Source organism: Podarcis vaucheri (genome assembly GCF_965113315.1).
Source record: "Podarcis vaucheri genome assembly, chromosome: 6".
NCBI lineage: Eukaryota > Metazoa > Chordata > Lepidosauria > Squamata > Lacertidae > Podarcis > Podarcis vaucheri.
Genome location: NC_138764.1, coordinates 69227071 through 69242802, shown reverse-complemented (window position 1 = coordinate 69242802; position 15732 = coordinate 69227071). Strand labels below are relative to the sequence as shown.

General features: G+C 42.7%; 1 protein-coding gene across 3 annotated transcripts in view; it reads right to left on the bottom strand.

Moving 5' to 3' along the window:
• Positions 1-15732, bottom strand: part of CAMK1G (calcium/calmodulin dependent protein kinase IG) — a 39449-nt gene that overhangs the window by 18457 nt on the left and 5260 nt on the right. For 2 of the 3 annotated variants that reach the window (XM_082228356.1, XM_082228354.1), the window contains exons 2-3: positions 10820-10937; positions 1167-1295 (exon numbers count right to left, since the gene is read on the bottom strand). In XM_082228356.1, the coding sequence (XP_082084482.1) occupies positions 1167-1295; positions 10820-10911 (221 nt within the window). In that variant the 5' untranslated portion in view covers positions 10912-10937. Of the gene's footprint in view, positions 1-1166; positions 1296-5305; positions 5458-10819; positions 10938-15732 lie in introns of those variants that run through there. The other variant, XM_082228355.1, reaches the window with a different exon arrangement.

The window sequence follows — 15732 nt, the reverse complement described above, 5'->3', positions numbered from 1 at the left end:
TGATTGCATAACTGGCCTTCACTACCCTCTCCTGTGCCCCATAACCCTTCCACATGCCCTCAGAATCGACTTTGGAAGGTTGGAGGAACCACCAGAATAAAGGAGGAATGCTGAGGAAGGAGAGGATGGAGAAATTCCACTTGCAAACACTAGATTCCACCCAATAAAAATAATCATTCAAATAAAAACCTCCTTGCACTTATCTCATTAATGATGCAACTAAAGGTTGAATTCCCCAGAAACAGCTCTTATATTTCCCTCCCTTCCTCTCTAAGTTTTACCACACCTTCTTAATAGTGTAAATATTTATTTGAGGGATCAGAATGAAGGTTGAGATAACCCACCTTTTTGTTGCAATTATTGGATGAACAATTGGAATGAGTGGCATGAAAGAAATAACTATCTCCCATTGATTGACTATGCTATATAATAATTCAAGGAACACTGCCTCTGAACATAGAGTTTTTATTTAGCTATCATGGTCCATCACCCTCATTTGCAAAAGACCATCAGGAAGTCCATTCTGCATAATGATAAAACCAGGTCTTTAGTGTGGTGGCGCATGCTCTTTGGAACATATCTGGTGCTTTCTTGCCTTATAGCTGGATGTTGAAAATTTTTCTCTTTCAAAAAGCCTTCAAAGTGGATCCTACCCTCTACCCCAGTTGATATCTGCATGCATGCAAAATTACTTTCTTATACCCTTCCTGTAGGGCTGGGCTTTCATAAATGATATTGTTTTGTATGTGGTTTGAATTGTATTGCAAAATCACTCTGAGATGCTAAATTATTCCATTTATGAATCACAACAAGTCTATGGTGTTTCTAAGCCCTCACAAAAGCTTGTCACCCACTTTGAAAAGCCATGCCACTAAGCTAACATGTGCCATCTAAAGGCTGATTTAAATTTTAGCTGTTATATTCTGTTGGTTCCTGGATTGCAACATGGCAAGAACAAATCAGAAAACATATCTAAAGCATTTCTTTCTTTAGTGCATTAAATCAAATATGAAACTTCGCTGTTTCAGCTATGACTTCTTCTGTCCCTCACGGGACATGTTTTTTGTTGATGCCCTTTGGTGCTTCATATATACATATCTAGTAGCCTTTTTGCGAGGCTCTGGAAACAGCACCTGGCTTTGTTTTGGTGTCCCAACTATACTTACTTCTTCAGCACAGCTATTTCATTATCTAGGCTGCTGTCCCGGATAACAGGTGACTTTTTAATGCATTTCAAGGCATAAAGCTTGCCAGTCGTTCGGTGCTTCACCAGGAAAACTTCTGAAAAAGCACCTCTGTGAGGAAAGCAAAGATTGAAAGGTAGGCAAATCGATTTCAGAGACATGGTTTAACTTCTATCACAGAACACATGCAGAAAACACTTTCACATTAATAGCCAGCAAGGAAAATGGTAATAAATCAACACTCCTTTCATATGCAGATGGCATTAGTAATTAGACCTGGGGGGTTGGCTGCAAACTCAAGTATATTAATTGCATAAATACACAGTGGGATTTGAAGTTCTCCACCGAGTGATTGCATAGGAAATGTAGAGAAAACAGCAGTGTAGAGTGATGGTATTTATGAGGGCTGAAATATAACAGCTGCAAAGATTAAACAAAAAACTTCTTGATAATGTATCATTGCAATGTATAAACCTAGAATGAAGACTCGGATTGATATGTTTGAAGATGGCATCAACATGGCAGCTTTCAATGAGGGGGGAAGGAGGGGTTGGAGGCATATCTAGAATCACAGAATTGTAGAATTGGAAGGGACGGTGAGAGTCATCTAGTCCAACTCCCTGCAATGAAGGAATCTTTTGCCCAGCGTGGGGCTCAAACCCACCACCCTGAGATTAAGAGTCTTATGCTCTACTGACTGAACTACCAAGGCAAATCTAATACACATCCAACCGCTGGTGTCTTGGCCCTTTGATTTCCCTTGCTATTTTCTACTCCATTGATTCAGAAAGTGACTATAGGACTAGAATGGGATGGGCTTCAGGTTGATTCCAGCACATCACACTTTTGGTCAGGCATTTCAGTACAGCACACATCCATTGTTGTAGGTAAAGGCTTGGGAAATGGTAGGAACTGTTTTTCTCTGGACATCCTTGCATTAGTGGTCAGGCTGTGCTGAGGGAATAATGATAGAATCTGCATGCTCATTGGCAGAAGGGTTCCTCAAATTCAAGGGTTCCCCAAATTCAAGGGCAGCTTTACTACACAGAGGCTGCGATGGCATAATTCAAGAGATGCCCTCTCTCTCTCGCCTCCTGCCCCCTGCAACACTAGAAGCATCACACCCATCTAGTCTCTCTTGCACGTCTTCTGACATGGCCAGCTCTGCAAAGAAGCTCAGAATAAAATACCCTATGATCTTTGGATGAAGGGCAACATCTACACTTAATAAATGAATAAACGCAGGGAAATCAACAGTAATAAATATGTCAGGAGAGGCCACAGATTTGCATAAAATTAGCTCATGTCAGATGCAAGAGTTGGCGCCCCGGGACAGAGCCCAGGTTGAAAACTCCTTGTCATGGCTGGAGTAGCTGTAGGATGATGCAGTTTGCATTTCTGCTTGTGTTATTTTATATTGTGTATGCCAGGCTGCTCACCTATATGGATCATGCATCAGCAGGTTCATCAAAATCCTGCAGTCAAACAATGGGTGGGAAATGACCAGTTATTTCAGCCAAAGCAGAAACTTTCTTTTTTGGCCTCTGACCTTAGTTGTCCAGTTCTTGATCAGCCTACTAGCGAGGCTTAATTAAGACCTGATAAATGAACACCCACTGCAGCTCTCAGGTCTATGGCAGGAAGTGTATTTTTAACTTTTTTAAAGCTTGCAATCTTATTAAAGGCTTTTTTGCAGGCAGCTAAACACATGGGCAGCCGAGATAGTGCTGTCTATTTTACAGGTCAGTCGTGATGAATTATCACCACCTGAGCAGCCCTTGCAGCTAGTAATGGCTACTCTACTGACATCTCCACAGGAGCTTCACACTTCTGAAGCAAGATTCTTCCAGAGCTGTCCTTCAGCCATGAGGAAATGCATTCCACAATCCGCATGGTGCATTTATGGGGAAGGGATCCCTAATGTTCTCTGGGAGACAAAGTCAGCGTCTTCTCCAAAGCATTTTTAATGTTGCATCGCTGGCTAACTTTTTGCAATGTTTGTGGTTTCTCTTCCCCCATTCACAGACCTTAGTGTCATTTTCAAAGAGAAACATAATTCAAAGCCATCTGGATTAAAAATGTCATATTCTTTATCCTTCAGCTTCATTTTCCATTCAGTACGCCCACCTGCCTGTTTACCTCATCTTGATGCTGCATCGATGCAAAAGTAAATTGAAGTTTAAATAAGCTAGAGACTTAAAAAAAAAAACCCTGAACATTTTTTGGTATGTTTGCAGTACCTTCTTTGTAGTCCCTCTGTCTCTTCCTGCAAGCAAATACACACACTTTCTCATACATACACACTTAACATTGCTTTTTCGACCAAACAGATCCTATATATAGGCCCTTTTATGAGACATCTTGAACTCCTCAGGTTCAAACCACTAAACTTTTTTATTCTGCTCTTTGGCCAAAAGGGCCCTGGAGGAGATACATAAGAGCAATAAGAATAATATCATTAACCAGGTTATGTAAAAAGGTCGTTATAGGGACAGTCTCCTTCTTAGTGTTCTTCCACCAACAGTGGAATCTGTGAGTCTTAGCCAGTGAAGGAGCAGCAGTTAAAGACGATGTATGCCTTGTTGTCTTCTTCATCTTGTAAGCATCCCATGACACAACAGTAACTCAACCACTGGTGGAGAGAGGCTAATTTCTTTGATTTCTAGGCTTACATGACATCACAGCAGTTCAGCCAATGGCTTGGGAGGTCTTAGAATGTGCAGCCTATTCTTACTTCCTTTTTAGTGATCACACTGGTTAGTGATGGTGGTGTGCAGGGACACCACAAAGCACAGCAGATTCTTATCCACTCTCTCTTGCTCCTCAACAAGAGCTCTCTTTAAGCCATCTCCATGGATATGATCTTCAGAGAAACCCTGTAGTTTCTTTCAGCAGTGCTTAATCTGCTGGGCTTGTGGGTTGTAGTCAGATGGGCTGATAGAGACAGAGGGTCTATCTGGGAAATATCTGCATGGGGCAACTTGCATTTAGTATTCCTTGCAGGTATTTCTGTTGCCAATTCGGCTGTCCCAGAAATACCAGTGGATGGCTGAAACTGTGACTAGCACTGGCATATGGATGTTGTGCATCACAACAACAACAACAAAAAGGTATAGGGAAAGAAGATAGGATGTATACTCATTATTGATTCGCTTCTTTGGCTAAACTGTTCTTCATGGAAATCAGGATGGAACACATGCCAGTTCCTAGATGATGCTTGCCCTCAACAACCCATAATTTGCACAGCACAGCTGAACCTTCCTCAAGCGTAAACAGTACTTTGGGGATGGGGGTGGCATAATGTCTGCTACCAATACTACTGTTAAGAATTGTGCAGAATAAGCCATATTCATTCCTGTTTCCTTTGGGTATTTGAAGGCAAGGGCAGACAAAATGATATCCCCACAATTAGCAATTGCACCAAGTCATAAGCATGCTACCCCATGCAATCTAAATCAAGACTATAGAGGCCTTTAACCTTTAACCTTTTACCACCTTCTAGGGGTTGCACCCAATACTCAGTAGAACCATTGAAATTAAAGAACACAATGAACTTGGGACCCATTGGTCATAGTGGGTTTACTCTGAGTAAAACTTCGTTGGATACAACCCTGTGATCCCAATTGGCCACCTTGTGCCTCATATTTGCATTGGAACGAAAGTTCATAGTCACACCAAGGGAAGTTTTCTCCCAATGCAAATAGTAGGTATGGGGGCTCTGATCTAGATCAGGACTGCATCTGTGGCAAAGGCCCCCTAAGAGCCCCATAGGCCAGATGACTGATCCACCACACCCACTACCAACTTTTTTTAATGCTATGTATTTAATGGCTAATTCTGAGAACGTTGTCTAATCCATGTTGATCCTCAGCATGGCCTGTGCTCAGCTCACCATGCCTGGTTTCTTTTTCTTTTTTTATGAGGTCTGGAAAATTAATGTGCTGCTTTTTTAAAGAGAACAGAAGCCTACTAACTTAGGATCACAAATGAAGAACCAGCAAGTTCCACGGTTTCACAGCGCACCTACACACATGTGGCGTGTGAACAGCTCGGAATCGTGGCGTTTTGATGAGATTCTGGGTGCTCTTGTCTCCATCTTGCACTTTATTTTATTCTCTTACCTGCCCTTTTCAGTAACGCTTCCCCACCGAAACGCCCACTGCATCGGGGAAGGAGTCAGAATTTCTAGCAGCATCTTTCCTCGTAACTGAAGACAGTAGGAAATCAGCAGCCCACAGCTCAGATGCTCCGGCATCTGTTCTATCTTTCATTTCTAAACAGTTTAAGATAATTACAGCCCCACATTTAGACTACTTGAATCAACAAGCTGGCGCAGAGGAAACAAAAGCTTTCTCTCGCCTCCTTCTGTATTGCACTGCAGGGTACTGGCTCTGGATAACTGATCTCATCCCTGGGGTGACTAACCATCGATGCATCACCAGCTTAGAACATGTGTTCATGAAAGCATAAGTGAAAAAGGCAGGCTATACACCCAATATATTTTAAAAGCATTTAAAAGAACAGACCTCTGTATATTCTTGTAAAACCAAAGCTCCAGTTCCATCACTATTCAAAGTCAGGTAAATTTGTCAGTTTCAAATCCTTGAAATAGGGTTTTGCTTTTCTCTCTCTAGCAAATGAAGCTTTCATTTAGCCGTATCAATTATATTTCAGTTTTGCTCACAATTCTTGTATCATTTTCCATTATAGGCCTACACTGCCACTGGCTGTTTATAGCTTTGTTATAAAGTGGAAGGGAGGCTTGGTACTTTGCACAGGGGCTGTTTATTTTGGCATTTCCTTCGCCTCTTGCACTTCAATTGCCTGTTGCAGCAATGTACAAGCCGCAATTGACTTCCGTAACAGGAGAGTTACAAGCCGATTTCTGATTAGCCAGAAATAACAATCAGCTTTTAGATATAAAACAACCTATCTGGCCCTCCAGGTGTTGCTGAACTACAGCCCTCAGCAGGCATGGCAAATGACTTGGGATGATGGGAGTTGTAGTTTCAGCAGCATGTGGAGGGCCCCATACCTGACCTGCAGTAACATAACTCATTGCCAACACGTGAAACTTGACTTCTTTGCATGGTTACGGGTTGGTATTAGAAGCGAGCAGGACTTTTATGCCTTTAACAGCTAGGGGACAGAAATATATTGAACGGAATAAGCCTTTTGGAACTACAAATATGGGGCAAGCTTCACCTGTTGCATACCCATCAAGTGCCCCAGAAAAAAGGGACATCATTTTTTTTTTCTTGCGAAAGGACAGTGGCCAAAGTGGCCACCACAGTCTTTTGCAATTTCAAGCTGAACTTTTTTGGGGCATGGAGCTGCTCCCAAAAGTGCCTTTTGGGGACTGTGATCTTGCACAGGTCACGTGACTAACACAGGAGTGTGGACCTGGAAGATGGTGTCCCAGATTTGGGCCACATTGTGTTGGAAGGTATGCTGTTCATATTTTCTCTGTTGGATATCTTGATGTGGAGGTAATGCTCCGCTTTGCGAAGGCAAACCTCGCACCTGACATGCAACAGTATGTCAAGGAGCGTTGCACCTGCTTTCCCTGACCTTTTGCCTTCTTGGATAGAAAACAGGGTTTTTCGCCTGTTTGTCCTCTCACAGATTTATTTACTAGACATAACACTTGGCTGGAGCATGACCAGGGACACAGACGTAATCAAGTATCGGGGAACATTTTAGGGAAACACCTGCTGACACGTGTATTTGCTAATGCTGGAAATGTGCTTAGATGGAAATACGTTAAGTTCAGGGTTGTTTCACTACTGTTTCCAATTGTTGACTTCTGCTAATAAAAGGAGCCTCTATAGAGCTAGCCAGCAGCTTGCTTGGAGCATGATTGCCAGCGTGCTTCTTCACAGCTCACCTGCATCCAATCTCCTGTCGTCTCCATTATTCCTACATCATACTACTTCACTTGTCATAGAATCATAGAATCATAGAGTTGGAAGAGACCACAAGGGCCATCGAGTCCAACCCCCTGCCAAGCAGGAAACACCATCAAAGCACTCCTGACATATGGTTGTCAAGCCTCTGCTTAAAGACCTCCAAAGTAGGAGACTCCACCACACTCCTTGGCAGCAAATTCCACTGTCAAACAGCTCTTACTGTCAGGAAGTTCTTCCTAATGTTTAGGTGGAATCTTCTTTCTTGTAGTTTGGATCCATTGCTCCGTGTCCGCTTCTCTGGAGCAGCAGAAAACAACCTTTCTCCCTCCTCTATATGACATCCTTTTATATATTTGAACATGGCTATCATATCGCCCCTTAACCTCCTCTTCTCCAGGCTAAACATGCCCAGCTCCCTTAGCCGTTCCTCATAAGGCATCGTTTCCAGGCCTTTGACCATTTTGGTTGCCCTCCTCTGGACACGTTCCAGTTTGTCAGTGTCCTTCTTGAACTGTGGTGCCCAGAACTGGACACAGTACTCCAGGTGAGGTCTGACCAGAGCAGAATACAGTGGCACTATTACTTCCCTTGATCTTGTGACCCTGATGTATTTGAGGTTGCTCCCCCCAACCAGCAAGAGAATCTACAACATCGCATGTGACATAAAGCATATGCAACTTTTATGCAAACTTGCATCTTCTTTCGTAAGTGCCACAGAGGGCCCAGTCTACATACAGGATACCCAACCCTGCCTAGACCTTGTTTCTACATAAGTATTTCAAAACAACAAATACTTTTCAAGCAGTTGATAGCTTTTAAGATTAAAGTGCCTCTTGTTCATTTTAGGATACATCCAAATGCAAATTTTGCTCACGGGGAAAATCAGCAGTTCAGTAATTTGTCCTGGTCGAGATGCAAGTAAAAGTTGAAATACAAAGGTTTTTATAAGGGCTGGGGCTTTCTAAAGGCAATTTGGGACATTGTTGAGACACCTAAAAAAAAAAGGAAGCCTGTTGGGAAAATGCAAATTGACACAGTGGCAGTGAGTAAAGTGTTTTTAAAAATCCATTATGAACAAAATGAATCTTGGTAGGCAGGGATAATTGCGAAGACAAGCAGACCCCTCACGGGCTTGAGGGAGGAGAAAAATGACACTTGTGGCACAATATTGGAGTCACTTAAATGCCATGGCAGAATTAAAGAGGATGCAATGTGTGAAGGAGAAATCTTTTGACCACTCAGCCATGTAATCATAATCAAGAGGCTGTGGCAGCTGAAATTGGGGCACAGGTCCTTATGAAACTCACTGATTGTGTTTGTCAAACAGAATGGAAAAGTGGGGGGGGGAGAGAAAGGGGGAAAGCAAGTAAAATGACTCCGTAAACACTCAGCTGGAATGAAGCAGGCAGTAAGAAATGACGACTGCAAGCTGTACAAAAGATTTCTACTGCATCTTATAACTTAACTAGACATCACACGGGGAGGGGGGAACCTGTGGCCCTCCGGACTCCTCCTCCTCTCATCTGTGACCATTGGCCATGCTGGCTGAGGCTGCTGGGAGCTAGGGCTGTGCTGTATTTATACTGGTATAGTTGCTGTCTGATCCACATGGTTTTCAGAAGGAATTTGTAGCTGACTGTCTGCCTCTTGGGTCATGTTTGTTGTTATCAGAGAGTGAGAGTGGGGCTTCCTTTCCACGCTAATGGTGGGTTGTGTTCAAATTGAGGGAAGGCCAATGGCCATAATGACACCCATTATACACTCTTATGTTTCTCCATGGAACTCTCCTTAGGGCACCCCCTTTCCTCAGCCATACTCTCTCCTCCCATACTCTCTCCCCACACCAGCCTTCCTTCTTTTGTAATATACAGTTACTGACTCGCACTTGTGTGCATGAAAGGGTTAATCTGAACCCTGATCTTAAATTAGAGTGGGTGTGGCTTAGCAGATTATCAGCAGCCTCTGCCCCCCCTTTCTTTTCCCCTTTCATGGTTCCTGAAACAAGCAAGAAGCCATGCAGCCATGGCTCCCTGCAGGTGAACTGATCTCTCCAAAAGGAGATTTAACAGCCTGCGCTCTAAGATTGCATGATGCTTTTTGGAAGTAAACTATGCACTTTTCTTTTAAGTCATTTGGAACCCTTTTCACCTTCATTTTACTGCTGACCAATGGGGACTTGTTTGCTGCAACTTCTGGAAACTTGTTGAGCAAAACATTCACTTATTTGCAAAGCTCGGTGTCTGATTTATCCTAGCCTAAGTTTTTTGTGGGATGCAGGTGGCGCTGTGCTGTAAACCACTGAGCCTTGGGCTTGCCAATCGGAAGGTTGGTGGTTCGAATCCCCGCGACGTGGTGAGCTCCTGTTGTTCAGTCCCAGCTCCTGCCAACCTAGCAGTTCAAAAGCACGTCAAAGTGCAAGTAGATAAATAGGTACCGCTCCGGCGGGAAGGTAAACGGCGTTTCCGTGCGCTGCTCTGGTTTCGCCAGAAGTGGCTTAACCATGCTGGCCACATGACCCGGAAAAACTATATGCGGACAAATATTGGCTCCCTCAGCCAGTAAAGTGAGATGAGCACCGCAACCCCAGAGTTGTTCACAACTGGACTTAACTGTTAGGGGTTCTTTACCTTTTTAAAGTTATTTGTGGGGAACATTTGCTTGAAGGTGGATGAGAGCAGATGGAAATCTAACCAAGTTTTAATGTACTTGGAGCAATTGCAATTGTACTAACTCTGCTACAAGAAAGATCTCTTCCAAACCCCTCTGTCTCCAACAGTTTGGCATTCTCCTTGAGTGTTTTTTCCTCTTTGAAAAGTGTCTATGAGCTCTGACAATGACTCTTGCTTGTGTGGAATGAGGCTAGAGTGGGGCATGTTAATTGCAGAAACTTGCCTACTATAGGTAAAGGGTAAAGGGACCCCTGACCATTAGGTCCAGTCGTGGCCGACTCTGGGGTTGTGGCACTCATCTCGCTTTATTGGCCGAGGGAGCCGGCATACAGCTTCCGGGTCACATGGCCAGCATGACTAAGCTGCTTCTGGTGAACCAGAGCAGCGCACGGAAACGCCGTTTACCTTCCCGCCGGAGCGGTACCTAATTATCTACTTGCACTTTGATGTGCTTTCGAACTGCTAGGTGGGCAGGAGCAGGGACCGAGCAACGGGAGCTCATCCCGTCGCGGGGATTCGAACTGCTGACCTTCTGATCGGCAAGTCCTAGGCTCTGTGGTGTAACCCACAGCACCACAATGTACTATTTTATTAGTTACAATCATTGCTCTACTAAGTTTTGCCTCTGGTTCTGGATGTGGTCCTCAGAAGATTACCCATAAGAGAATGGGGGCTGAAAAGCATTTCCCACCCCTGCTGTACTGTGTGAAGTTATCTTTTCTGAAAATTCTTTCACAGTGGGGTGAGCATTCTTATTAATTATATTGTGCCAACTGATTTGTTTTTAACCGGTTTCATTGTTACTGTTGTTGTTTACCTCAGGTACCTTCAACCTTCTCCGACCCAGTACTCACTTTTAACCCAAACATGCATTTAGAGACCCATTTCTTAATATTTTACCCTGTATTTGCATAGCGGTAGTGCTCCTGTTGCAACCCATCTTGGATCAGGCCATGACCTAACAGTGGTCTACCTCCAGTTGGGTGCTTACTTGCACCTTGAGAGGACTGTGCATAAGTGCTTTTAAAGATAAATAAAAAGAATAATGAACACTTACGATCCAAGTGCTTCCATGAAAATGAATGTTTTTCTGATGTTGCTGGTTTGTTTTTTCCAGGAACTGCCCTCCTCCTCTTGTTGGCAGCCCATTTTCTCCAGAGTTGAAGCTGAGAGTTCTGACAGGAAATCAAAATGGTGTCAGAGAAGTAAAAACTGCTACAGGGATTAAAACAAAACAAAACCTAGTTGCTGCTTTTGCAGCTGGAACACAGTTACTAATTCTAACCCTCCGATACATTCTCATCTTTGTGTGGCAGGTCTATTTCATTTTCCAATAGGCTCTGGTATAGCCTGTGGCCCATTTCTGTAATTCAGTCCCCTTCTCTGCTCTGTAGCCTTTCTTCAAACCACATGCCTGAGGAAGACTAAACTATTAGAAATTATGTGAACCCACGAAGGACTCTGTACTATCATGTGATGAAGTCTAGCCTAATTTGGGCAATGTTGATTGGGCTGCTTCTCACATCAGTGGTACTCCAAGGCAGGGATGGGCAAAAAGTAGATCCGAATCTACTGGTAGATCCCCTGGCGAGTCTGGGCAGATTGGCAAAGGTTTCTGACTTCTGTTTAACAATAGCAATAACCCTTTCTTTCTCTCTGTTGAAATTAAGAAAATGTGGGTGGGGGTGGAAGCCAAATAGGAGGGAATCTTTGTGCGAAACTGCTGAGTGTTCAGTTCTGGTAATGAATACAAGTTCCTGGGCCTAACACCTAGGCTGTGTACACATTACCACTTACTCCAGATCTAGCTCATCCTACCCCTGGTGTCTGAAGCCAACTGAATTTAAGTGACATTAGCTACAACCTATAAGTATCCCATAGCTGCTGGAGAAAAACTCCTATTTGATTCATTTCCCTTCAAACCAGCTTCTATCCAATTTATAAAAAAAGAAAGAAAAACGGAAGCCATGCTTAAGCTGAGATGTATACATTTCAGGCAGCTGTAGTACATGTGCAGATGTTATTGTTTAGTCGTGTCCAACTCTTCGTGACCCCATGGACCAGAGCACGCCAGGCACATGTGCAGATAGCTTCAGTGAATTAGAGTTTAGTATGGGGAAACAAAACAGGTAATACACATCAGATGAAGACATTTCTGGCTCCTCTCTGGTGCAAACAGCAACATATAATAGTAATGAAATGCATTGGGGATGGGGTAGGGCAGGAAGCAACCTCTCTTAAGTTTCAATTCACAGAGCCTGTTTAAATAGCCTCTTTGTGTCCCACCTGCATCACTATGGCTCAAACCTAGCTGATGGATCTTGGGGATCTAGTAAACAAAAGACATCCAGTAGATTCCACAAGCCTCAAGCATGCCCACCTCTGTTTTAAGGTATCGTGCTTCACAGCCATTGAACTTAATGTGTAGGAATACTAAGTCATTCTTCTTGAGCAGGAGACTCCCCCTTTTTTAATGGCTGGTCTCCCATATCCACTATAACATTAGACTGGTTATGGTAAAATTGACCTTCACAAATTTTGTAAACCAGCAGTCTTCAGCATTTCTCAACCCAGGATTCCTGCAAGATGGGACTTGCTTTTGTTAATTTTAACCAGACACAAAGGGAAGAAAAATACATTTTGCTAATGCATGAGGTGAATTATCATGGCAACACCTAGTTATGGTGAATAACTACTTGTAGCTATCACACACCAATATTTTAAACCAGGAATTGGTAGGTAGCTGTGGCATTAAGACCCACCGGCCACAGCAAGGTACAAAATGTAAATTTAGGAAGAGACAGTTTTCCTCTACCACATACATTATTTGCTGGGGTGTTTTGCAAGTCTATGGACTCAGCTACATTAGCAAAAGGAAAAAGAAAAAGAAAAAAGCCTATTTTTTAGAGAAAGCATTTTGCTGTTGCTACTGATTGTTAAAACATTTGAAAGTTAAAGCTTGCCAATCTACCATTGTGCCCATCACAATCAAGATAAACAAAATGATTGTCTCTGAAGTTTAGTAGTGCAGTAGGTCCATCCGTTACTGAATTCAACAATGGTGTTTTGCTCTTGCGGTACCCTCTTCTGCTGTTGTCTTCAGACTGAAAGAAGGCATCACACACTCAGGCTGTGCTCTGGTAAGTTTTGACTAAAATAAACCCAAGCAGGGGTTTCAGCACAACTTTGAAAGCTAAAGTTTTAAAGAGAGAGCTGATTCTTAGCCGAGTTGAGAGCCTACAATTCTTACTGAAGACGCACATCCTTTAAGAAATGAGCCACTAAAAACGTACATGTGAAACACAAGCATAATTTCTATTAATGGCTGAGTCCTATTATTCACTGTGATAGACAAGGTTGGATTCTCATTGCAAAAGATATTAAACCTGTTCATTGTTTATACGCAGAGAGCAGGACATGTTACAATTACCATACTGAATCAATTTTGGAAATAATCACATGGAAACTGTTCCCTTTCAATCCCATCACAATGCACCGTAATGATTATGCTTGCTATTTCTATTAGGGTGGCTGCCTGCACATCTTCATTTTAAATGGAAAGCTTTGGGATATTAGATGCTAACACAGTAGTTTAGATGCTAATGATGGTAGTTTATAGTTGCTCTTAGAGATGTAGGAACTCATTCTGACTACGCTCATTTAGTTTAATAGCCTACCAATGGAATTCAGAGCAAGCACACAGAAAACCAGACAAGTTCTACAGCCACGAGAATGAATGCCCCTGTCAATTATTCCAAGATACGAATTAGTGGAAACAAACCTTAACTTGACAGAGTTAACACTTTCCATTCAAAGCAGGAATTAAAGAAAGATACTGGCCATGAATGCTCCCAAATGCTTAGTTTATTAAGTTAGCGAAAAATTACTATATGGCCCAATTGATCAAAAAGGTCCAGAATGTATCAAATCCTTAGAATATGAATGGGAAACACATATCTAGATGTTGTTGGACATCAACTCCCATCAACTCCCTGAACATTGGCTGCACCAGCTGGGCCTATGAGAGTTGGTATCCAACGACGTCTTGAAGGCCACAGGCTCCCCCATCCCTGAAGTAGAACTCACAAGACAATATTACTTTGGCATGAAGCTGGGGCAGGACATAAAACCCTAGAAAGACATTTACTCTTCATGAGAACCCTTGCCAGGATTTGGATAACAGTATTTTCCTTAACCAATTCCTTGGATAATGAGTGCGGGTGCATCTATTTTTTTTAATGGCAAACAATACTATTTTGAAAGATCAGTAGGGTAGCCAGGTGAAAATAAGGCAGCGCTCCTGCACGTTTAATAGTTGTGCCTTCTTTTGCCCTTACCCACCTGAGTGAGTAGCAAGGAAGGTGGCTGTGCCTCCACTAGAAACCTCCTTAGACAGCACCTATTTTAAGAACTATGTCCTTGGGTGGTCATTGCCAAGCTGGTGGCCTCCAGATGTCTTGGGACTGCAATCCCCATCAGCCCCAACCAGAACATACTGGCTGGGGCTGATGGGATTTGTAGTCTAAGACATCTGGAGGTGACTGCGTTGGCCAAGGCTGCTTTAGAGTATCCTGCACTGATATCTAGAAACTGACATCACTGCACCAATATCTGAAAAAACCCAAAACATAATTGTTTGCTGATCAATAAAAACTGGGGGGTTTCTGTATCATCTGGGTTTACAATATACCTACTTATGTGGGAATTCTGCACATTGAGATGCAAACAGATGCTCCTTCTTACAGCCTAGTTCTATAAAGCATTGATTAATTAGAATTCCCCTCTTTCTCAAAAAGAGCTCAGAGCAGCATATGTGGCCCCATTATTTTTTCTTTTAATCTTTACAACGACCCTGTGAGGCTACAAGAGAATGACAAGCCCATGGTCATCCATGGAATTTCATAGCTCAGTAGATAACTGAATCCAGGCCTTCTCACCAATCTATCCACCACATTGAGTCAAGTACCCAGTAGCACTTTATATGATGAACAGAAAATGTAAATGTACCAAGAAAATATTATACCTTTGCTTAAGAAGTTAGTCCTTCAAAACAGATTTCTGGGAGCACTATTAAGCGCAGGCACTTGAGAATTCTCTTTCTCTCTTTTTCATGAACCAAAGACTAGGAATTGATGCTAAGAACAATATTGCCTCAAGGACTAAAGCACACTCCATTTCTCACTTTTCAGAATCAAGGAGGGAGAGCCTCCAGGCCCATGGCTGAATTTGCCGGTGTCCTAATTGAATCTTTTGTTAAAAGGAACGTTCTGAACAGGGAGAAATAGCTATAGCTAAAGAAGCCAAAAGTTCACTTCTTGTGACAGGTAGTTAAGATTTTCAATTCCTACTGAAACTGTATTTGCCACCTTTAATTAATGGGGTGACATGATTTTCCAGTGCCCCAGCATTGGGTTTCAAAGGTTAATTCAGGTGTACTGAAAGAGAAATTGACTCAGCTGCTAAAGAATGACAGCTTCAGTCTACAAACTCCTTAAAGGCCAAAATGTGAGTTGGCCTTTATCCACTTGCAAGTGTGCATGTTCCCCTGTGAGCTGTTAACTTGCAAGTCTCGGTAAAAGATGGCTTTCTGTGGCTGTTATCTGCATGCTGATGGACAGATTCAAAAGGGAAATCTTTATTGTCAATACTTGCAGCCGTCTAGTTTTATTTGGCATTGTCCTTGACCTACCTAACAATCTGCACAAGAAACACCACAAATTGTAATACTGCATGGCTGAGTCACACAGTCACTGGAAAGTTTGCCGTCACTGAAATTTGAGGCAATTCAGATATTTGAAACCTGGATTTTAAAGACACAATCCTACTCAGAGAAAATCCTCCTCACCCTGAAAACAGGGCCACATCACAGAACTGTATTGCAAAAGTCAGTGTTCACCTAATCAAAAGAACTTTGACAGGATCAAATGAATGTGGAGGGTAAATGTCATCCGATGGTTCATTCCTCAAATA